At 47.7% G+C, this 22,753-nt stretch overlaps 1 protein-coding gene across 1 annotated transcript in view; it reads left to right on the top strand.

The window, feature by feature from the left end:
• The window catches only part of IMPA2 (inositol monophosphatase 2), a 50,628-nt gene that overhangs the window by 20,854 nt on the left and 7,021 nt on the right, over positions 1 to 22,753 (top strand). The window contains exons 3-5 of the mRNA XM_032152826.2: positions 7,513 to 7,617; positions 9,786 to 9,831; positions 11,875 to 11,983. Of these exons, the coding sequence (XP_032008717.1) occupies positions 7,513 to 7,617; positions 9,786 to 9,831; positions 11,875 to 11,983 (260 nt within the window). The remainder of the gene's footprint in view (positions 1 to 7,512; positions 7,618 to 9,785; positions 9,832 to 11,874; positions 11,984 to 22,753) is intronic.

Below are 22,753 nucleotides of genomic sequence, written 5' to 3'. Positions count from 1 at the left end.
AAGGTTTGGTTCTTGACCTGGAAGACGGGTATAGACTGAATCAAAGAATGATAAGGTTTAAACTTCCTTCTGGTGGGGTGCAGTGGCTCATGCCTGTAATACTAGCACTTCGGGAGGCCAAGGTCAGAGGATTGCTTGAGCCCAGGAGTTTGAGACCAGCCTGGGCAACATGGTGAATCCCCATCTCTACAAAAACATTAAAAAATTAGCTGGGCATGCTGATGCACGCTTATGCTCCCAGCTACTTGGAAGGCTGAGGTGGGAGGCTCACTTGAGTCCTGGAGGTCGAGCTGTGATGCTGCCACTGCAGTCTAGCCTGGGTGACAGAGCAAGACCTTGTCTCAAAAAAAAAAAATGTAGATTAAAAGGAACCCTTGCAGACTGTTGGTGAGAATGTAAATTGATGCAGCCGCTATGAAAAACCCCACTGCACTGCAGCCTGGGCAACAGAGTGAGACCCTGCCTCAAAACAAAAAAATAAATAGGCTGGGCACGGTGATTGACACCTGTAATCCCTGCACTTTGGGAGGCCGAGGCGGGTGGATCACCTGAGGTCAGGAGTTCGAGACCAGCCTGGCCAACATGGTGAAACCCCATCTCTACTAAAAATACAAAAAATTAGCTGGGCATGGTAGTGTGTGCCTGTAATCCCAGCTACTCAGGAGGCTGAGGCAGGAGAATCGCTTGAACCTGGGAGGTGGAGGTTACAGTGAACTGAGATCACACCACTGCACTCCAGCCTGGGGAACAAGAGCAAAACTCTGTCTCAAAAAATAAAAAATTAAAAATAAATACATAAATTTGCTTCTGTCACTGGCCCTAGCAGCTTTGGCAAATCTCACCACTTAGGGCCTTGAACTCCTCACCTGTGAATGAGGGACCTGACCATGGTCATCCCTGAAGTCCCAGCATTTAACTCGTAGCATGACAAAAAGCAAACCAGGGCTGGGGGCAGAGGCTCACACCTGTAATCCCAGCACTTTCAGAGGCTGAGGTGGGTGGATAGCTTGAGATCAGGAGTTCAAGGCCAGCTTGGCCAATATGGTGAAACCCCGTCTCTACTAAAAATACGAAAACAAATCAGCTGGGCCATGGTGGCGCATGCCTGTAGTTCCAGCTACTTGGAAGGTTGTGACAGGAGCATCGCTTGAACCTGGGAAGTGGAGGTTGCAGTGAGCTGAGACTGCACCATTGCACTCCAGCCTGGGCATCTCAGTGAGACTCCATCTCAAAAAAAAAAAGCAAACCAGCATGGTAAGGCTGGGTTTTTATAGTTTTATAGGTTGGGTCTTTGGAGTGTGCTGTTGGCCTTGGCCACATTAGCTGTCTCCTGCCATGTCCTGGCTTTGTGAAATGCCTAAACCTGTTTTCAGATGATGATTTTGAGTGAGATACAAGTGTAGCTACTTGGAAAAGATTCAGTAGCATCCCCGAACTATAGTGATAGAAACCCCGTCCTTGTCCCTTCTGTGTTGCAGCGTGTTGGAGCTTCTCTGGGTTGGCCTAGGCCCAGAGATAAGGCCAGCAGCTCGAGGGTCTAGTGTTTTTAGCTGTCTTCCCAGCCCTGCTCCAGAGCCGCCATGTAACCTGCTGCCCTGCAGTGCCCAGCACAGAGCAGTGTCTGTTGAATGCATGAGTCAAGCAAAACATCAAACAGAGTCCTTGACATGGGAAAAACATGCTCCTAGCCACCACCAGCTGGACATTGACATCCAGCTGCTTTCCCACTGGGCGGTGGCTTGTGAAGATGGGGACAGAGTATCATAAATCATCTCCTTTGTGGACGGCAGGGATGATCCTGACCTTCTTGTCACAGACTAAACAGACTAAGTAGCCAGAAAAAAAAAAAAAAAGAAAGAAAAAAGGGGTTTAAAGGCACTTAGCTGTCAAAATTATAAGGAGGGTTTGTTAAAACTATTTTTTAAAAAAGAAAAGTGGTTAAGTTATGCAGTAGGATATAATATTCTATAATAACTTGTCACCAAACTTTTAGCCTTAATCCAGTTGCTATTTTCATCTTGTCTGTTGGATAGACATACGGAATGTTCTTTTTTTCCCTAAATTTAGTCATGTGCATTTTTTTTCCTATTTATATTGTGGGTTTTTTGTTTTGTTTTTTGTTTTTTGAGATGGAGTCTTGCTCTGTAGCCCAGACTGGAGTGCAGTGGTGCAATCTCTGCTCACTGCAACCTCCGCCTCCCGGGTTCAAGCGATTCTCCTGTCTCAGCCTTCCAAGTATCTGGGACTACAGGCATGCACACCGCTATGTCTGGGTAATTTTCGTATTTTTAGTAGAGACGGGGTTTCACCATGTTGGCCAGTCTGGTCTTGAACTCCTGACCTCAAGTGATCCACCCACCTCGGCCTCCTAAAGTGCTGGGATTACAGGTGTGAGCCACCGTGCCCTGCCTATATTGTGGATTTTATGTAGATGTTCCAGTGGCTTTTAGGAAGGTCTTTATGATTTCACACATCTGTCTACAGTCATGTCTGCAGAGCAGACTCTCCCCACTCCCTCTGCAGAGAGCTGTAAAACATTCTCTTTCATCTCACAGGTATTAGCTTCCTACATGAGTAAAATCAGGTTTAAGTGAATAAAAATTGTACATCTCTTCCCATGTACCAGGAAAGTATTTTTGGTGCCTCCAAAGACCGAGCACAGTTCACGCCTCTGCTGGCCTTCACACCGCTGCAGCCACACAGTGCAGAAGCCTGTTCCCTGCTGCCCACAAGCATGAGGCAGGTGGGAAGGGGGATGCTCATGCCACCTTGCAGGCGGGCAGGCAGGCTCATGGGCAGAGGTGTACACAAGGTGGGTGATGAGGAAGACAGCTCCAGGGTATGAATGATCAGCTGCTGAAAAACATCCAGTGCTCAGTGGGTACTTATTCTCATAAAAAATGTGAGGCAGAGTTAGTCAGGTGTGGTGATGCATGCCTGTGGTCCCAGCTACTCAGGAGGCTGAGGCAAGAGGATTGCTTGAGCCCAGCGGTTTGTGGCTTCAGTGAGCCATGATCGTGCCACTGCACTCCAGCCTGGCTGACAGAGCGAGACCGTGTCTCCAAGAAAAAAAAAAGATTTCTAAAAGTACTTGCTGGGTTACACTAAATGAAACCTAAAAACAAATAGATAAATAATAAAGGTTACACAGAGCAGAAGCTTTGTTAACAAATTAACTTGTATTAATAGTTGCTGCTGGGAAAACAAGCTGCTTGGTGACTTCCCTAAACGGTGTCCCACACATCTGGCGAATGAACAGACAGAGCTCCTGCTCCCGAGTGTCCTGGGAGGCACGTGGGCATGCCGCATGGGTGGTCTGGGTGTTGCAGCCTGAGCTGTCGTGGGTGTGGAGTGTCAGTGCCTGCAGACCCACACTGCTTCCTCCTTCAGGGCTCACTGGCGGTTTTCCTTCCACCGCTTCAGTTTCCTACTTGAAGTCAGGTTTAAAAAGGAGAAGAATTGCACATTCCTCCTCAGTTTCTTAGAAACTTACCTTTGTGCCTGAGTCATTTCTAGTCCCTCTGGACCTGAGTCATGTCTGTTCACTGCTTTGTCAACCTTGTGCCCAGTTGAAGCTTTCGCAGTTGCTCCTTGTATGTGTGTTTTCAGGGTGTGGAGCATTTTCTTTAAAAACGTCATTGCAAGCTGTTACAGAAGAGGAAAGTCACGTAGCTACAGAAGACATGGAAAAACAGATTTAGTGCCTGAAGTTTCTAGGAAAACTGGCAGTGCTGACAGCACTTATGGTCACGCCCTAAGTGGAATCATCACCTGTGTGTCTCCTGCGTGCTGCTGTTGTCAGGAGACAGCCTCTCCACCCCCTGCCCCAGCTGCCATTGCGGCTTCCACCCACCATTTGTTCCTCCTAGACCTGTTTGGGGAGCACCAGTTCCTGAGCAGGGGCTCTGGCTGGTGGGCCTGTGCGCCACCTGACCTAGAAGCATGTGGACAACTGAGAGTGGAGAGGCAGTTCCTGCAAGGAGCAAGGCATGCAGTGTAGGTGAAGAACCAGAAGCCTGGGTTCACCGCATCTCATCGGCCTTGCCTGACCAGGCTGAAAGCTCCAGGGGCGGACTGAGCCTGCCCGGGCTCTCCAGGAACAGCTGAGGATTCCTTGGGTGTCTTGCTCAGTGCTCCTGGCTTGACCTGACCTGGTCTTCTTGGCTCAGAAGCCCCTGCTTATTTGTGGGTTTCTCCAGGGGGCCGGGGAGGAGGTGGCACAGCCTGAGATGATGCATGCGTGCACTTGTCGTATCCCAGGGTTGTATTTCTAGATAATTTATCAGCAAAATGGAGGGGCTGGATGACTCTGCATCGCAGGCATGAGCTTCATAACCCAGCAGTGGAAGGATGGTCCCAGAGTGGATGGGGACCAGGGTGGTTACAGTGTGTATGGCAGCTCCCGTGCATAGAAAAGTGACATCAGGCCAGGTGTGGTGGCTCACGCCTGCAATCCCAGCACTTTGGGAGCCTGAGGTGGGTATATCACGAGATCAGGAGTTCAAGACTAGCCTGGCCAGCATGGTGAAACCCCATCTCTACTAAAGATAAAAAAATTAGCCAGGCGTGTGGTGCATGCCTGTAATCCCAGCTACTCATGAGGCTGAGGCAGGAGAATCGCTTAAACCCGGGAGGCGGAGGTTGCAGTGAGCTGAGATCGCGCCGTTGCACTCCAGCCCAGGCGACAGGGCGAGACTCTGTCTCAAAAAAAAAGTGACATCGAATGCCATGAGATGCCTGCTGTTGCCTCTCAGCATCTCGGTGGGAGGACAGCACTGCCAGCGGCTCTGTCTCTTGCTGCAGGGGTGTGGCCCACATCTGCTGTGTCCACAGTGGTAGCCGCTCACCCACATGACTGCCAAGCACTTGAAAGGTGGCTCATGAAACTGAAGAACTGAAGTCTTTATTTAATTCAAATGTAAGCAGCCATATGTGGTGACTGGCTACTGTAAGGCGCTGAGCAGTCACAGAGGTTTTCATTTCAGTCTTTCCATTCACACTAAAGTCTCCTCAGTCTTATCCAAAAGTTCACTGATGCCAAATCTTTAGACCACATGGTTCGTGCGGGGAAAGTGGCTTCCAGGTGGCTGATGACCACAACGGATAATACACGAAACACCAGGACATGGGGCATTTCCTTCCTTCCTTGCTTCCTTCCTTCCTTCCTCCCTTCCTTCCTTCCTTCCTTCCTCTTTCTCTTTCTTTTCTTTCTTTCTTTCTTTCTTTCTTTCTTTCTTTCTTTCTTTCTTTCTTTCTTTCTCTTGCTTTTTCTTTCTTTCTCTTTCTCTTCTCTTTCTTTCTCTTTCTCTCTTTCCTTTCTTTCCTCCCTCCCTCCCTCCTTCCCTTCTTTCTTTCTGTCTCTCTCTCTCTCCTTCCTTCCTTCTTTTCTTTTCTTCTTTTCTTTTTTTTTGAGATGGAGTCTCACACTTGTCGCCCAGGCTGGAGTGCAATGGCATGATCTCGGCTCACTGCATCCCTCCCGTCCTGGGTTCAAGCGATTCTCCTGCCTCAGACTCCCAAGCAGCTGGGATTATAGGCGTGTGCAACTACCCCCAGCTAATTTTTGTATTTTTATTTCTTTTTCTTTTTTTTTTCTTTTTGAGACGGAGTCTCGCTCTCCCAGGCTGGAGTGCAGTGGTGTGATCTCAGCTCACTGCAACGTTAGGATCACTGCAACCTCCGGCTCACTGCAACCTCCACCTCCTGGGTTCAAGCAATTCTCCTCTCTCAGTCTCTCAAGTAGCTGGGATTACAGGCGCCCACCACCACGCCCAGCTAATTTTTGTATTTTTAGTAGAGACGGGGTTTCACCATGCTGGCCAGGCTGATCTTGAACTCCTGACCTCAGGTGATCTGCCCGCCTTGGCCTCCCACAGTGCTGGGATTACAGGCGTGAGCCACCACACCCGGCTTGTTTTTCACTCATTTTCTTTTTCTTACTCTCTGCAGGTCTCCTTTTTCTCTAGTGCACATGTGAACCCAGCACAGGAACTGGATAGAAAACCTCTCAGCAAGGCCACATAGTCATGCACAGAACAGATGTTTGCTTAGTGCCTGCCCAAGGCCTCACCCTTAGTGAATTTGGGACAGTCCAAGAGTGTCAAAAGCACTGCCCTGAATGCTTTAGATCTAGTCTTTTCTTTGATCCTGAGAATGCCTTTGGAAGGTGTAAACAGCAGCCAGCTCCACAGGGACCAGCCTGCAGAAGGTGGGCTGCGAATACACCTGACTACAGCACCTTCCCTGTGTGTGTGTGGACCTGTGTGTGGGTGGGATGCAGGAGGAAGGGTGACAGTGCATGGAGCAAGAGTGCTTTCCCTTGTTTTTGGCCTGAGCAGGGGGTGCTGGGAGTTGCCATTCGTGAAGGTAGAGGCAAGTAGAGAAAACCAGGAGTTCCCTTCTGTGCAGGTGAATCTCGAGAGAACATTGTCTCGGTCAGGTTCCTAGCAGGACAGATGCACACTCAAGCGAGGACTGTAGGGGGCCTTGTTTGCAGAGGGACTCATTACAAAGGAGGGGCCAGCCCAGGGCCTGCTGCAGAGTGCAGGAGCAGGCAGCCCATGTCCCTCTAGCAGGAGTGTGTCAAGCAGGCCACATGGAGGAGTGGAGCCTGCACAGGGCACATGGGGCAGGGGCGGGCAGGGAGTGTCCCAGCCTCTCCTTCCTGCAGCCCCACGCTTGCTTGCTCCCAGAGGGAAGCTGGATTTGTGACTGGCCAATGTAGCAAGACCCCACCTCTACAAAAATAAAAATATTAGCTGACTGTGGTGGTATGCATCTGTAGTCCCAGCTACTTGGGAGAACAAAGCAGGAGGATTGCTTGGATCCAGGAGTTTGAGGCTGCATGAGCTATGATGATACCACTGCACTCCAGCCTGGGCAATAGATCAAGACCCTATCTCTTAAAAAACAACAAAAAAAACCAGGGAAGTCAGAGACCAGGGCAGGAAGGGCACCTTTGGGAAATGAATCAGCTGCGGGGGTGGGGACTCTGTTTGTCACCTGTGTCTGCAGTTCAGGTGAGCCAGGCTGGGTACAGACGTGGGAGATCTCAGCTGCAAGTGACATTTAACCCCTCGGTGCCCAGGTATCAGCACTGACTGGGAGAATCAAAGTCAGAGTCCTGGGCCACCTTGCTTGGTCGTATCTCATCAGCCTCCTCCCCTCCAGACTGAAGTTAATATCGAGTTTAGTTTTGCTTCAGAAGATCTGTTTTCCAGCGTTCTTCACACTTGCATTTCTCTGCCTGGCCTGCTGGAATTCCCTGGTGCTCTTTCTGAACGCTGGCACTGAGGTGTCACTCTGTTTTCTAAACCCTGCTGAGTAGGTCAGCTGGCAGGCAGGTCAAAAAGCATATGGTTGTTTAAAGACTCTGCCTCTGTTTGACCCAGAGAAACCATAATGACATCTGTTTGCTGTGCCACCTTTTTCTTTAACGGGACTGGAAGCAGTTTCAGGCACGTTATTCTGTGTCCTTGGTGCAGGGTCTCAGGCTGGGTTCTTCCACTGCAGGTTCATTGCAGAAGAGGCCGCCGCTTCTGGGGCCAAGTGTGTGCTCACCCACAGCCCGACCTGGATCATCGACCCCATCGACGGCACCTGCAATTTTGTGCACAGGTGAGCTGAGCAGGGATCGCCTCCATGGCAGGGCTTAACATGTCCTCTTCTGTGAGGTTTTGTCTTTTCAAAAGCAGCATTTTTTAAGGCAGGAATATATTAAAAAAACCTATAGTACACTCATAGTCTCATTAGAAAGATGAGCAGATCTTGATATTTTTAAAATAAGGTTTTCCATTTGTGAGAGGCTCTTGGAGTATGTTAGGAAATTTGCACTTGTTTAAAAACCAGTTTGTTATGTTAAAAATGCTGGGTTGCATTTAACAAGGACCCCTTGAAGGAGTCTGACTCCCCTCACACCCCACCCCCACTGGAGAAAAAGGTGAAGTTGGGATACAAAGCCTGTGCTGCCCCACAGTGGCCGGATCCCAAGGTGTAGAGGTGAGATTTGAGAGCCATCTTCCTGTATGAGAGCAAATCTTGTGGTTACAAAAAGCAGGAGGTTCGGGGAGGTCAGAAGGGCCCGTGTGAGGAAGTGAAGGGAATGGAGCTTCGGGGATGGTGAAGTGACAGGGATGCAAAGGTGACAGGGACACGACCACAAGTGTTCTCTGACAGGGGCAGGTGATGGTGCTGCGCTGCCTGTCTACACGCACACGTGGCTGGGGGCCTGGGGCACAGAGCATGATGTGGCTTAAACAGAGTGTGGTTCTCCAGCTCTGGAGAACCCTGGAGAGATTCCCATTCCATGGGCGGGTGGCTCGCGGCTCCCGCGCTCACAGTGCACGCCAGCACACTGGGCTGCACGCACTGAGCAGGAAGGGTGAGCAGAGCCCGGGTGTGGGCTCCTTTATGATCTGCCTCTGATGGCATGTTTATATGTAAAACGTGAAGTTATTCCATGCTAAGCACAGCATTTTTCTAGGTGAGTTGCCTCGAGAATTCAGTTGTGCCTACACAAGGTGACCCTTTCGAGGCAGTGGAGTCGTGCCATCTGGTGCCAGCAAATGTGTCACCAGTCTCTCCTCTCATTTCAACTAAAGCATGATCCTTCCCAGGGCTCTCCTCTCCAGAGTATGTCACTGAGTGGAGCTTCATTACTTCTGCCTGCTCGTGGTTCCAGGGTGCTTATAACGGTCACACGGCAGGTGCAGCCCCGTCACATGGTGAAGGCCACACATCCATTCAAGGGTCTTCAGTGGCTCCAGAGACATAGCTTCCAGTGCTTTCCTGTCTGCACCCCTGGGGGTATCCTGGGACTAGGGAGGCGATTGGAAAAAGAGCAGCAATTTCAGAACAGTCTCCAGAGCTGATCCTGACAGTTCCTGAACCCCACGCTACAGCTGTGGTGATCATTGTGGTCTGAAGACATCCGAAAGCCACCAGCAGCTGCCACTCAGATGGCGCCTGTTCACCCCTGTGCCCACCAGTGCTGGGCCACAGCAGTGGGAGAAAGCTCTTCTGGGCACTGGAACAAGCATGAGGCCTGGCACATGGTGCATTTGCCCTGGAAGCCAGCGGCTCATCCCAAGGTCCCGCACACCCTGGCAATCAGAGTTGCGTTTGTGTACAATTGGTTTTGCATTTTTCCTGTCAGTTTGCAGTACCCAGCCTTTCCTGCCTGTTTTTAAGCTCCAATGATCTCCCTATAAAGGAAGGATTATTTTGAAGATATTGAGTGGCAATAGTAGAATCACAAACCTGCAGGCAAACTGATCATGAAAACTGTCTGCAGCCATGGCTGTCCCTGCAGCTGGCTACTGGGCACTCAGGCAGGGATGGTAGCAGTGCCACAGGGTGGGCTGTGGCTCAGAACTGGCCCCCATGGGGAGGCTGTGGTGCCTTCTGGGACCACCTGCCTGGCGCCCCATCTGGGACTGGGTCTGGCCTTCGGGGAGGGCTCTGCTGTCCCTTTAGGTCCAGAGAACCAGAAAACGGATGATTGAGATCCTTCCTCATTGGGCATCAGAGGGTTGTTGAGTTACGTCAGTCTTACGTGACTTTCACAGTGCTGTTTTCTTTCAAGGTTAACTGTCTTACAACATGGTCAGTTTATTCTGTTTGTCTTGGAAGCAGTTAGTGAAACTGTGGGAAGTAGTTTTTAAACAACCAACCCACCCAGAGTGTAGGAAGGTCCTTCTGAGCCTGCGGGGAGCTGCACAGCACACAGGCTCCCCAGAGCTGCCGCTCTTGTTCCAGAGAGTAAACCTTTCTATTTTCCTTTGCAGATTCCCGACTGTGGCGGTTAGCATTGGATTTGCTGTTCGACAAGAGGTGCGGGTGTGGCCCGGGTCCCCAGGGCCCCTCCCTGGGCTCCCTCTGGCCATCCTTCCTTTCTGGCTTCAGCCTCTGTGCGCCTGGTTTGCTGTTTGCCCTGTGCCTTAATCATGACTGGCAAATCCAAGCCTGTGGGTTTCAAATCTGAGAAAATAAACAAGTCCAGACTGGCTTTGGGGTGTGCAGGGTGGGGCTCCGTGGCTGGCCCTTGTCCCCCATGGAGGGCTGGCCTCATGTTACCCGGGGTCTATTTGTGACACTGCTGTGGAAGCGGAAGTCTTAAGTGAATGGTCCAAGTGCATCTCCAGCTGACCCCTAGAGCGTGTGATCTCACAAACTAAAAGGAGCACTTATTTTTGGAGAGCATCCTCAATCCCAATATTCTAATAATTCTTTCTTATCTTCCTCTGGTTATTAGCATGAGAACGTAGCTCTTTCATGGTTCCCATAGGCCTTCTGAACTACACAGTGTTGTGCGACCTGCATGGAAGGCGTGGGGCTGAGGTTTAAACCTTATTAAGTAATTCAAGCAGCAGCACTGAGAAGAGCCTTAATTTCTTTCAAATTGAAACAGTTTTATTTAAATAGGGCTGAGTGCTGCGTGTTTCTCAAAAGCAGCCCTGCTTCAGAGCAGCATTTGTGCAGCTTCACCTTAGTCTCAGCACAGACTCCCTGTGGGAGCTGAGAGAAGTACTTAAGTTGAAGTATTTAAAGTTAAGTACTAAAGTATCTCAAAGTACTTAAGCTGAAGATAAGTAGGAATTGTAATACTGTAATTTGTCTAAGGATGCAATGATTGACGTCTTTCTCTGTTAAATAATATTATGGTGCCCAGAGTGGGTGGGAGGCTGAGCAGTACTTCAGGGGTTGATTGATGTTCTGTGACTGTGCGAAGGGGCTGCTGGAACAGCTGGCTAGGTCCTCAGCCCTTCTGTGGGTCGGCTAGGGTCTGTCCTATGTTCCTAGACTGAATACGGGAGCTCCTGGCTTATAGTGGTGGGCTCCTCCCCATGGGAGTGGGGGACATTCCTCTGCAGTCTGGGAGCCCTTCACAGGCCTCAGGAACCAGCTGAATTCTAGGACTGACCTGGTCATGAGGATTCCTTTAAAGCCAGGGTACCGGAAGGGGAAGGATGGTGAAATGCTGCCAGACACCTGCAGGCTCTGAAAAAGCGTTGACTGAATGACGCCCCCAACCCCCAGAAATAAACCCTTTCTCTGTAGCTTGGGGTGTCCACTCTAGGGTGGTTGTGCTTACCCCAGGGCCAGCCAAGGCTTTCCTAAGGCATTTGGCCAGGGTGTTTTTTTAATTTTCCAGAGAGGTGAACACTTGGCTAACTTGCTAAGCAAGCATGCTGGCCCTTGTTAACCCTGAGTGGTAAAAAGTCGGTAGAGGAAAGATCATAGAGGCATGTGGCTGTGGGCTCCCATCCTTTTCCATGCTGACCTCTTCCTTTTGCTGCTTCATCCTGGGAGGCTGTGGTCTGACGTTTTGTTCCCTGATGTGGGGCAGTGGGGCCGCTGTTCAGTGCACTGCCTGCTCATGGATCAGTCCCCATTTGCGGCGCCGCCTCTTCCTCGCTGGGGCTGTCCTTGGGCTTCTGAGATTCCTCTGGCTTTACAGATGCATTCTCCATTCTTCACACATCAGCAATTTTGAGGATTTCTTATGGGGTTTGGTTAGAATCACAAGTAACCTTCTTTTTTTCAGCAACAAAAAGGGCCTTTCTAAAAAATTAAGCTTTTTCAATAACTTCTGGTTATTAATACTTGATTATGATGTTAATTTTTAAAGTTTTATTAGTCTGAATATATTTTAAAATTGTGGTTATTAGCAAAAGCAAGATTGCTTTTATGTCCAGGTCTCATTTTAAATGCAGGCACTGCTTTTTCTCAGTCCTTTTGGAAAGGTAATTTCTGTCACAGTGTCATGTGTTATCCTAATACCTAGCGCAGCCTTCATCTTTGAATAACGATGTTTTTCGCCACATCAAACGAGTGAACCGTCTTTGTTTTCTGTCCTGCCTCTGCCGCCCACAGCTTGAATTCGGAGTGATTTACCACTGCACAGAGGAGCGGCTGTACACGGGCCGGCGGGGTCGGGGCGCCTTCTGCAATGGCCAGCGGCTCCGGGTCTCCGGGGAGACAGGTGGGCTTCGCGAGGCTCGTCTTAGTTTATTTCTGAAAGAAAAGTGTGAAAGGAGAATGCCAAAGCCACCATGATGTGGGACGGTGGTGGAGGTCCTTTGCTGATGGTGTCATCTCTTTTTAGGGACATTGTGTCCCTGATGAACTGGAAATGAAGGCAGTTCTGTATGTTAGTGTTTTTGTTGATGTGGCCAGGAGCTTTAAATAGCCTCATTCTGCTTTGCACTCACATCCCTCATCTTTCAGGCTAAAAGCACTCCAGTCGCAGTCACGATTTGGTTGTAGTGGGATTGGGTGAGCAGCCCGAGGCCAGGTGCAGTCAGAGCACGCTTGTTCCCCTCAGAGCTCCCTGGCACACCTCGGTGGTCCCGATTTTGCCCAGGCACTGCTGCCCAGGTGCAGTCTGTGGCCCCTGAGTGTGCACAACAGTAACTGGCTTCAGCTTCTGTGAGAAGAGCCATCCTCGGGAATGAGTCATGTAAAGAGGCACCTTAGGCCCTCTGCAGTTGTGGCTTGCCGTGATTTCCTTAGCCCAGAATCTCAGGGCCATCCAGTGGCTCTGAGAGAGGGGCTCCCATTCCCTGCATACTGCCCGGAACCGCCTGTCCTAAATGGGCCAGTTTAGGTTTTCACTGATTCTTTTTGGCCTTTCTCCCACATGGATGAATCTGGTGACATTTTACTGCATTGTGAGACAGGTACTGTAGGGAACAGAAGAATGCCAGACAAGTGAGAGAAGCCTCAGACTAGCAGCAGCTGCATGGGAGATTTTACAAGCTCCATAATACCTGCGTGTCTGGGTTTGAAACTGTGGAAGTGCACTGCTGCTTGTTTCTGCCTCCTGTGTTTCTGGCGTGGACATCATGCAGGGCCCCCCATCTCATTCCCTGCCAGTTACACTCTTTCTTCTGCTCTCCCATCAGCCTCCCTGCCGCCTCCCCTCTTGACCCACTTCCAGCCTCTCTTAAAAATTCCTTTCCTGGCAACCTTTCTTCATTGTCTATTTATTCCTACTTCTTTCCTCCCTGGCTGATGCCTGTGTGACCAGATGGCCTTCGAGGCAGTGAGAGGAGCTATGGCCATGGCCCATCTCTGCTGCTGTGAGCCCGTGCGGCCAGGAAAGTGGCGGGCCAGGAGGGATGAGGTGTCAGGAGAGGGCCCGCCGCTGTGTGAGGGACAGGACGGGCAAGATTGTGCAAAGGAGAGGAGGTGGCTGCAGGAGAGCCCAGAGCAGGGAAAGGGAGAAGTCATGGGGGCCTCTGAGGGGCAGCCAGCAGCTGGACTCACCAGTTAGAGCTTCTGAACCCAGAGAGGTCTTGGAATGGCCTCTGGCCCTGCCTCACCTTCTCTCTCCAGAAGTGTTTTGTTTGGCAGTGAAAAAAGTAGCTTTAATTACAGCTATGTGTGCCAGGAGGTGCCCACTCCAGCCTCATTGTGTAACCGGTAGTGAGGAAGCATGCTATTAAGCATGCTCGGGTGAACTTTGCTCTATATTTCACTGGATTATAACGCTGAACTCTATTAACACGCTCTTGGCATGCTGGCCGCCCGCCTGTGTAGCTCAGTCAGGCTGCAACTCTGCGTCCTCCTGGCCTGCAGGCTGCTAGCTCAAGCACCAACTCCACTAGGGCAAGGGCTTTGTCCGGGGCCCCTTTGTGTGGCCCCCAGTAGGCCTGGTAATTTCGTAGAATGAAGGAAACATGAAGTGCTCATGTTCTGAAACTCATTTGTGACTTTAGAAAAATTCTGATGGATAAAGTGCATAGCAGATAGCTGCTGCTAGTCTGAGGCTTCTCTCATTTGTCTGGCATTCTTCTGTTCCCTACAGTACCTGTCTCACAATGCTGTAAAATATCACCAGATTCCTCCATATGGGAGAAAGGCCAAAAAACCTAAACTGGCCCATTCAGGATAGGCGGTTCCACGTGTTTTCTACCATGGTTGTTTTCTTTCCTATGGGCAGATGGACTTCAGGAGGTGACAGTGCATGCTCTTCAGCAGCACGGTCTCTTGGCACCATGCAGACCCAATTTCAGATCCTGATTCTGCCGCTTTTTTTTTTTTTCTGAGATGGAGTCTTGCTCTGTCACCCAGGCTGGAGTGCAGTGGCACAATCTTGGCTCACTGCAACCTCCACCTCCTGGGATCAAGTGATTCTTCTGCCTCCCAAGTAGCTGGGATTACAGGCGCGCACCACCACATCTGACTAATTTTGTATTTTTAGTAGAGACGGGGCTTCACCATGTTGGCCAGGCTGGTCTCAAACTCCTGACCTCAAGTGATCCACCCGCTTTGGCCTCCCAGAGTGTTGGGATTACAGGTGTGAGCCACCACACCTGGCTAATTGTGCTGCTTTCTAAGGTGACTGGAACTCGAGCAAGTTCCTTAACCTCTCTGAATCTCAGTCCTCATATTGAAAATGGGGATGATGATGATGATAAAAATAACCGAGAAGATTAAATAAGTTATGCATATAAAGCACCCAGCATAGTGCCTGGGGCACAGTATCCTAAAATGAGAACCATTATGAAAGAAGAAATTTGAATCTTTGCACAAAACCAATCAAGTCATGCCCCATTGTTAAAATTAGGACTTGTTTCTGGAGGACACAGTCGTTAAAGCAAGCACCACTAATCTCTCTCTCTTTCTCCCTCTTTCTTTCTCTCTCTTTCTGCTTCCCTTGGCTTCCCCTTTCTTATTTCTATTATGCCTTGCTGGAATGTCTTCAACTCACAAGTTAAAAAACAACACTGGATAGAGGTAAAGGATTAGAAGAAGGCAAGAATTTTATTAGCTGCTTCTTCAAATTCTACCATGCAAAGTTCCAGACATATACAAAGTACACAGAAAAAGCAAAATGATGCCCCGTGACCCCTCACATGGTGGCACGCCTGCTTGGTGTGTGTCCACCAGCTCCTGCCACCCCCAGCTGCCTGGAGCCAATCCCAGGCATCATGTCACTTCCTAGTCAGTACTTCAGCGTGTCTCCAAAAACAGACTGCTCTCTTACAAACACAATCAAATCATCAATATCACTCTACCCAAAATGCATCCCTAAAATCAGCAAATAATCCCATCGGTGTTCAAACTAACACTTGTCTCGTTTTTATGGAAAGTGGCCTCCTAAGGTCACAGTCTGCATTCTGGGGGGACTTCCTGTTCCTGGGTCAGTCTTTGTTGCCTTTTCACTGGACAGTGCTAGGAAGTACGTATTTTTGATTTGTTTTGTTTTGTGTTTTGAAACAGGATCTCACTCTGTCACCCAGGCTGGAGTGTGGTGGTGCAGTCTTGGCTCACTGCAGCCTTCACATCCTAGGTTCAAGCAATTCTCCTGCCTCATCCTCCTGAGTAGCTGGGACTACAGGCATGTGCCACCACATCTGACTAATGTTTTTGTATTTTTTAGTAGAGACGGGGTTTCACCCTGTTGGCCAGGCTGGTCTCAAACTGCTGACCTCAAGTGAGCCTTTGCCTCGGCCTCCGAAAGTGCTGGGATTACAGTCGTGAGCCACTGCACCTGACCATGTTTTTAAAATATAGAGTTGATAATGAGTTATACTGTTTTTTTTTCTTTTTTTTTTTTTCTGAGATGGAGTTTCACTCTTGTTGCCCAGGCTGGAGTGCAATGGGGCGATCTCGGCTCACTGCAACCTCCGCCTCTGTGGTTCAAGTGATTTTCCTCCTAAGCCTCCCAAGTAGCTTGGATTACAGGCGCGTGCCACCATGCCCAGCTAATTTTTATATTTTTAGTAGAGACAGGGTTTTGTCATGTTGGCGAGGCTGGTGTTGAACTCCTGACCTCAGGTGATCCACCCGCCCGGGCCTCCCAAAGTATTGGGATTACAGGCATGAGCCACCGCACCCTGCCTCAACTCCATCTCTTAAAAAAAAAAAAGGATAACCTTTGCTCTCAGTAACAGTTGACAAGCTCGTTCTATGGGTCATGTCCTCTCTCTGTCACCTGTCCACCTCTGGATGGTTGCGCTGCATCCTCACTGGGATAGCACCCAGCCACTGTGTGCCATGCTCTCACCTTAAAGCCATCATTCAGTCTTGGTTCCACAGGTGGGTACAGATTTAACGCCACCACTGTCGTGTGTGCTGATGCTTCTCCAGTCACTCTGGTTGTGTGAAGTACATTCTCTAGTATAGCATTTTTAAAGCTTTTTGATCTTAAGACAAACCCATTCATACTCCTGAAAAAATTACCGAAGGCCTTTAAAATATTTATTAATTCATTTTAAGATTAAAAATTCATTACATTTTAACATGAATAATATATTTTTTATGGGAAATAATCATATTTTCCAAAATAAGAAAGCTTTAGTGAGGAGAGTGGGATAGTTTTACATTTTTTCCAAATTTCTTTATGTCTGGCTTAATGTAAGACAACTAGATTCTCATATCTGCTTCTGCATTCAATCTGTTGTAACAAGTTGTTTTGATGTCTTTTATTATTATTATTTTTTAGAGACAGTCTTGTTCTGTTGACCACACTGGAGTGCAATGGTGTGATCATAGCTCAATGCAGCCTCCAACTCCAGGGCCCAAATGATCCTCCTGCCTCAGCCTCCCAAGTAGCTAGGACTACAGGTGCTCACCACCATGCCTGGATAATTTAAAATATATTTTTGTAGAGACAGGGTCTCGATATGTTTCCCAGGCTGGTCTCGAATTCCTGGCCTCAAGCCATCCTCCCACCTCAGCGTCTCAAAGTGCTGGGATTACAGGTGTGAGCCACCAACCCAGCCTGTTTTTGATGTCTTAAAAAATGTCTAACCTCACACAGATATGTAGTTTAAAAAGGAAGTGTTTTAAATCTCTTTTCAGATAATTGAGGGCATTTTTGTTTGATATCAAACCAAAACTCAACAAGTAGCAATTTTTCTTGTTTTTGAGATGGAGTCTTGCTCTGTTGCCCAGGCTAGGGTGCAATGGTGTGATCCTGGCTCACTGCAACCTCTGCCTCCCAGATTCCAGCGATTCTCCCACCTCAGCTTCCGGAGTAGCTGGAATTACAGGCACGCATTCCATGCCCGGCTAATTTTTTTTTTTTTTTTTTGTATTTTTAGTAGAGATCAGGTTTCACCATGTTGGCCAGGCTGGTCTCAAACTCCTGACCTGAAGTGATCCGCCCACCTCAGCCTCCCAAAGTTCTGGGATTACAGGCATGAGCCACCGCGCCTGGCCAAGTAGCGATTTCTTAAAGGTTAGTTGCAGTGTGAAATCTAGTGGATTTGTTGGTACTCAGTTACATTGAAATCCATTGGGCTATCTTGTACTTTGAATGGATCTTTTGTTCATTGTTGATTTTATAACATCATGTATTGGTCATTTGGGAAATGGTTTCACTGAGATTTTCAGCTCTTCTAAGTGCTGATGTAGTTTTTAATAAAATACTAAAAATGTCATATTAATATCACGACTCCTCAGGAGAGCTCTTGAAGTGTTGGAAAGTTGTCAGGCTTACAGTGTTAGATATGATTTTTCAAAAAAAATAAAAAAATATATATACTTTTGAGACAGTCTTGCTCTGTTGCCCAGTCTGGAGTGCAGTGGCGCAATCTCGGTTTACTGTGACCTCCACCTTCCAGGTTTAAGCAATTCTCCTGCCTCAGTCTCCTGAGTAGCTAGGATTACAGGCATGCGCCACCATGCCCAGCTAGTTTTTGTACTTTCAGTAAAGACAGGATTTCACCATGTTGGCCAGGCTTGTCTCAAACTCCTGACCTTACGTGATCCACACGCTTCGGCCTCCCAAAGTGCTGGGATTACAGGTGTGAGCCACCACACTCGGCCTTTATTTATTTATTTATTTATTGAAATGGAGTTTCGCTCTGTTGCCCAGGCTGGAGTGCAATGGCGATATCTCAGCTCTCTGCAACCTCCACCTCCTGGGTTTAAGTGATTCTCCTGCCTCAGCCTCCCAAGTAGCTGGAATTATAGGCGTGCACCGCCATGTCTGGCTAATTTTGTATTTTTAGTAGAGAGGGTGTTTCTCTATGTTGGTCAGGCTGGTCTCGAACTCCCGATCTCAGGTGATCCGCCTGCCTCGGCCTCCCTAAGTGCTAGGATTATAGGCATGAGCCACTGTGACTGGCCTCTTTTTTTAAATTGTAGAAAGAGTTTTTTTGAATTGCAGTTTTTAATATTTTTTTTATTTCCAAATTGTGTTGCTTTGCTTTTTGTCTTTGGGGACTTGAATGTATGTTGGGCTTTCACTATCATTTCCTCTTGTATTCTTTTTATCTTTTCCACCAATTATCTTATTTAAAAAGGTTTCCTCTTTTTCACCCTCAATTTCCTGCAAAGCATAATCTCTTGTGTTTATTCATTATGTTCCTTTTAGTTTGTCTTCTTTTCTGAAATATTTCCTTTATGTAATTTTTCCTAAGTTCTGTGACCTGTGATTTGGATTATGCTCTTTTTTCCTGATATTCTTTATTACTCCTATTTTGTGGTTAGATTTTTTTTTTTTTTGGCAAAATTCTTTTATGGTGTATACATATTACTCTGCTCTTCACTCTTTTTTTCTTAGGATGATTGTGTGTGAGATTCAACCATAGTTCTTTTTAGTTACCTACTGTTACTTGACATTGGATTCCTGGGCTTTGGGGGCTTGGAGGGTGGGGGTGGGGGCTCCAGACAGCATTTGTGGTTTCATGGTTGTAGAGCTCCCTCTTCATTGTTTTTGTGAAGTATTAAAATATTAGCCTTGTTAGGCGAGGCACGGTGGCTCACGCCTGTAATCCCAGCACTTTGGGAGGCTGAGGCAGGAGGTTCGCTTGAGAGCAGAAGTTTGAGACCAGCCTGGGCCACATAGCAAGACCCCAATCTGTACAAAAAATTTAAAAATTATCTGGGTGTGGAGGTGCAGGCCTGTAGTTCCAGCTACTCAGAGGGCTGACATGGGAGTTCAAGGTAACAGAAGCTATGATTGCATCACTGCACTCTAGCCTGGGAAACAGAGCAAGACTCTGTCTCAAAAAAAACCTCCAAAACAACACACTGATGAAAGTGTAGTCACAGAAGTTATATATCTAATAAAACCAGCTTGTGCCCATAGGCATGTTTTATAGGCTTTAAAGCACAGCTGCCTCTTACTCTGTGAGTACATATTTCTTTTTTCTTTTTTTTTTTTTTTTGAGACTCCATCACCCAGCCTGGAGTGCAGTGGCTGATCTCGGCTCTCTGCACTCTTTGCTTCCTGGGCTCAAGTGATTGTCCAAACCCAGTCTCCTGAGTAGCTGGAACTACAGGCACACACCACCATGCCTGGCTAACTTTTGTATGTTTGGTAGAGATGGGGCTTCGCCACGTTGCCCAGGCTGGTCTTGAAGTCCTGACCTCAAAGCAATTGGCGCACCTCAGCCTTGCAAAGTGCTGGGATTACAGGCATGAGCCACCACGCCCAGCCCATGAGTACATATTTCAGTGTACACAAATGACTTCTCTCATCATTTGAGTTGTAAAGTTTCCCTAAGACAGCCTACTCTTAGCATTGCTCAACCAGAGCAAGGGTTTCCAAACTGTCGGAAGTCACCGGCTATTCATTTTCATCCTAAAATCTGTTTATTGAAAGAATAAACAGAGATGTCCTGTTTCAAAATGTATGAGATATTTTTATTGTAGTAAAATGTATGTAAATATGATTTTCCATTCTAATTACTCTTCAGCATACCATTCAATGACATTAATTACAGTCACAGTGTTGTACAATCATCAGCACTATATAATCTTCAAAATGTTTGTTCCTACAAACAAGAACTCTACCTATTAAGCAAGAACTCCCTGTTCCCTGCTTCCCATGAGATCACAGAATATTTGAAATTAAAAAGATATATATTAGGCCGGGCCTGGTGGCCCACACCTATAATCCTAGCACTTTGGGAGGCTGAGGTGGGTGGATCAGTTGAGGTCAGGAGTTCGAAATCAGCCTGACCAACATGGAGAAACCCCGTCTCCATTAAAAATACAAAAAAAATTAGCCGCATGCCTGTAATCCCAGCTATTCGGGAGGCTGAGGCAGGAGAATTGCTTGAACCTGCGAGGCAGAGGTTGCAGTGAGCCAAGATTACACCACTGCACTCCAGCCTGGTGACAGAACGAGACTCCATCTCAAAAAAAAAATATATATATATGTGTGTGTGTGTGTGTGTGTAAGACCTAAGATATGGTAAATATGGGACAAAGGGTAATAAAATACAAAAATCGTAGTAATTGTGGATAACTAGTCAGAAATAATCATAAGACAATATTAAGTAGGGGTTGTCATAAGTTTTTTTCCCCCTTTTCTGGAGCAAAATCAAACAGTAGAAAGCATTTCGCTTTTAGGTGGCAACATTCAGACCTCCTTTATACTCTGTTATATACTCTGTTCTTTTTTTTTTTTTTTTAGACAGCCAGGCTCAGTTGCCCAGGCTGGAGTACAGTGGCATGATCTTGGCTCACTGTAACCTCCGCCTCCCAGGTTCAAGCAATTCTTGTGCTTTAGCCTCTCCAGTAGCTGGGATTACAAATGTGTGCCACCACGCCTAGCTAATTTTTTTTTTTTTTTTTTTTTGTACTTTTAGTAGTGACAGGGTTTCCCTATGTTGGCCAGGCTGGTCTCGAACTCCTGGCCTCAAATGATCTACCCGCTTTGGCCTCCTAAAGTGCTGGGATTACAGGCGTGAGCCACTGCACCCAGCCTATACTCTGTTCTTGATTTCATTTGGGAAAGTGTATGTTGGCAAGAATGAGAAGGAATTAATTCAGGATGGCCAGAAGAGGAAGGTGCTGGATTCAGAACAAGCTTTTCACAAACTGGAGAACTATGGAAGAAACCCCTGCCTTCACACAATCACCAGACAAGCTTGGGTGTAAGTCTGGCCCTACCATGTAATGGCTCCATGGCCTGAGCAGCTCATGTCGCTTCTCCAAGCTTGGGTTTCTCATCTGTTGCACAGGGGCAGTGGCACGTAGGCTGGGAAGTGCTCGCACAGGCCTGTCAGGAAGAGTGAAGACATGGTCACTGTCAACAAGTGAAAAATTGCTGTTTCCTGCACACAAATTAACTTCTCTTTGTGAAATACCCCAGGGCACTTGGTTGGAAGATGTCTGTGCTTCCTACACTGGCCCTGGCATGGGGAGTACCTGCCTGTCTAGGCTGGCACTGGCGGACTTTCCTCCACCCACCCGCCCTGTGCTCATCTCTGCCCTCAGGTGTGGGGAGACTGGGTGAGGCCTTTAAGAGTAGGCGCTTATCTCCCAATGGAAATTGATTGCTCAGCTTCCTAGTTCCTGGGGAGAAATTTTCAGTGTCTTCCTTCATCTCTTCCCAGGGTCGTTAACACTGGTGCCAGGAAGTGCCCTGTGTGTTAGGATTTCACTGTCTTGATTTTACCGCTCAGAGAAAATCACTCTTAGAGTGTACCTCCAGGGTGAGCCTGCCTGTTAGAGACTTGGAAATAGTACAGGATCCTTCATAGCCCAGTGGGGTTGAGGGGTCGTATGTACATTTGATTCAGCTTTCCCAGAGGGCAATTTGGAAAATTATATCAAAACCTAAAATATACACACCCTTTGATTCAGAAATCCCACTTGTGTTCATCTATCTCTAAAAAAATCAGTATGACTGTATAAACCTCTATAGAAAAGATGTTTATGAAGCATTGTTTACAATAAAAATGAAAAGTGTTCATCTTCAGGGGAATGGTGACATAAATTGCAGTTATTGCACCAGATGGAATAGAGTGTGGCTGTTAAGAGTAAGATACTGATGGCAAAAGATGTATATGAGATGTTTTTATAGTGAAAGAGCGAGCAACAGAATAAGCTATAAGATCGTTTTTGAAAAGCACTGTGCGAGATGGGTTGATCACCTGAGATCAGCAGTTTGAGACCAGCCTGACCATTATGGTGAAACCCTGTCTCTACTAAAAATACAAAAATGAGCTGGGCATGGTGGTGCACACCTGTAATCCCAGCTACTTGGGAGGCTGAGACAACAGAACTGCTTGAACCTGGGAGGCAGAGGTTGCAGTGAGCCCAGATCGCACCATTGCACTCCAGGCTGAGTGACAGAGCAAGACTCCATCTCAAAAAAAAAAAACAACAAAAAAAAACCAAAAGCATTGTATGCACGTGTATGACTTAAGTTGTTAGATGAGTAAATTAGAAATAGGGTGGGATTAGACAAGATGTCACTGCCACTTCACTTTCTTGTCCCCCATGGCCTCCTCTGGGACAGTTCATTCTTCCTTGATTTTCCTGGCCAAAGTATCATGCAAGCCATCCCATTTTTTTCTTTTCTCCTTCCCTTCTTTCCTTTTCCTCCCTCCCTTTTCTCCCCCTCCCTCCTCCCTCCCTGCCCTTCCTCCCTCTTTATTTCTTTCACTTTGTTTTTTAGAGTAATGGTTTTAGGTTCACAGCAAAATTGAGCAGAAGGTGCAGAGAGACAGAGTTCCCATACACCTCCTGTCCCCACACACGTACAGCCTCGCCATCCATCAGCATCGCCTGTAGAATGGTGCATTTGTTAAAATGAGACACATTATTATCACCCAAAGTTCATAGTTTTCATTAGGCTTCACTGTTGGTGTTGTAAGGCATCCACCATTACAGTATCATATAGAATAGTTTCGCTGCCCTAAAAACCCCCCATGCTCAGCCTATTCTTCCCTCCCCTGAGCCCCTGGCAACCACTGATCTTTTTACTGTCTCCATAGTTTGGCCTTTTCCAGAATGTCTTGGAGCTGGAATCATACGGTGTGTAGCTTTTCAGATTGGC

The sequence above is a fragment of the Hylobates moloch genome, unplaced genomic scaffold (genome assembly GCF_009828535.3).
Source record: "Hylobates moloch isolate HMO894 unplaced genomic scaffold, HMol_V3 SCAFFOLD_5, whole genome shotgun sequence".
In the NCBI taxonomy this organism is placed as follows: Eukaryota; Metazoa; Chordata; class Mammalia; order Primates; family Hylobatidae; genus Hylobates; species Hylobates moloch.
The sequence above is the reverse complement of the archived record's forward strand: the minus strand, read 5'-3'. Positions and strand labels throughout refer to the sequence as shown.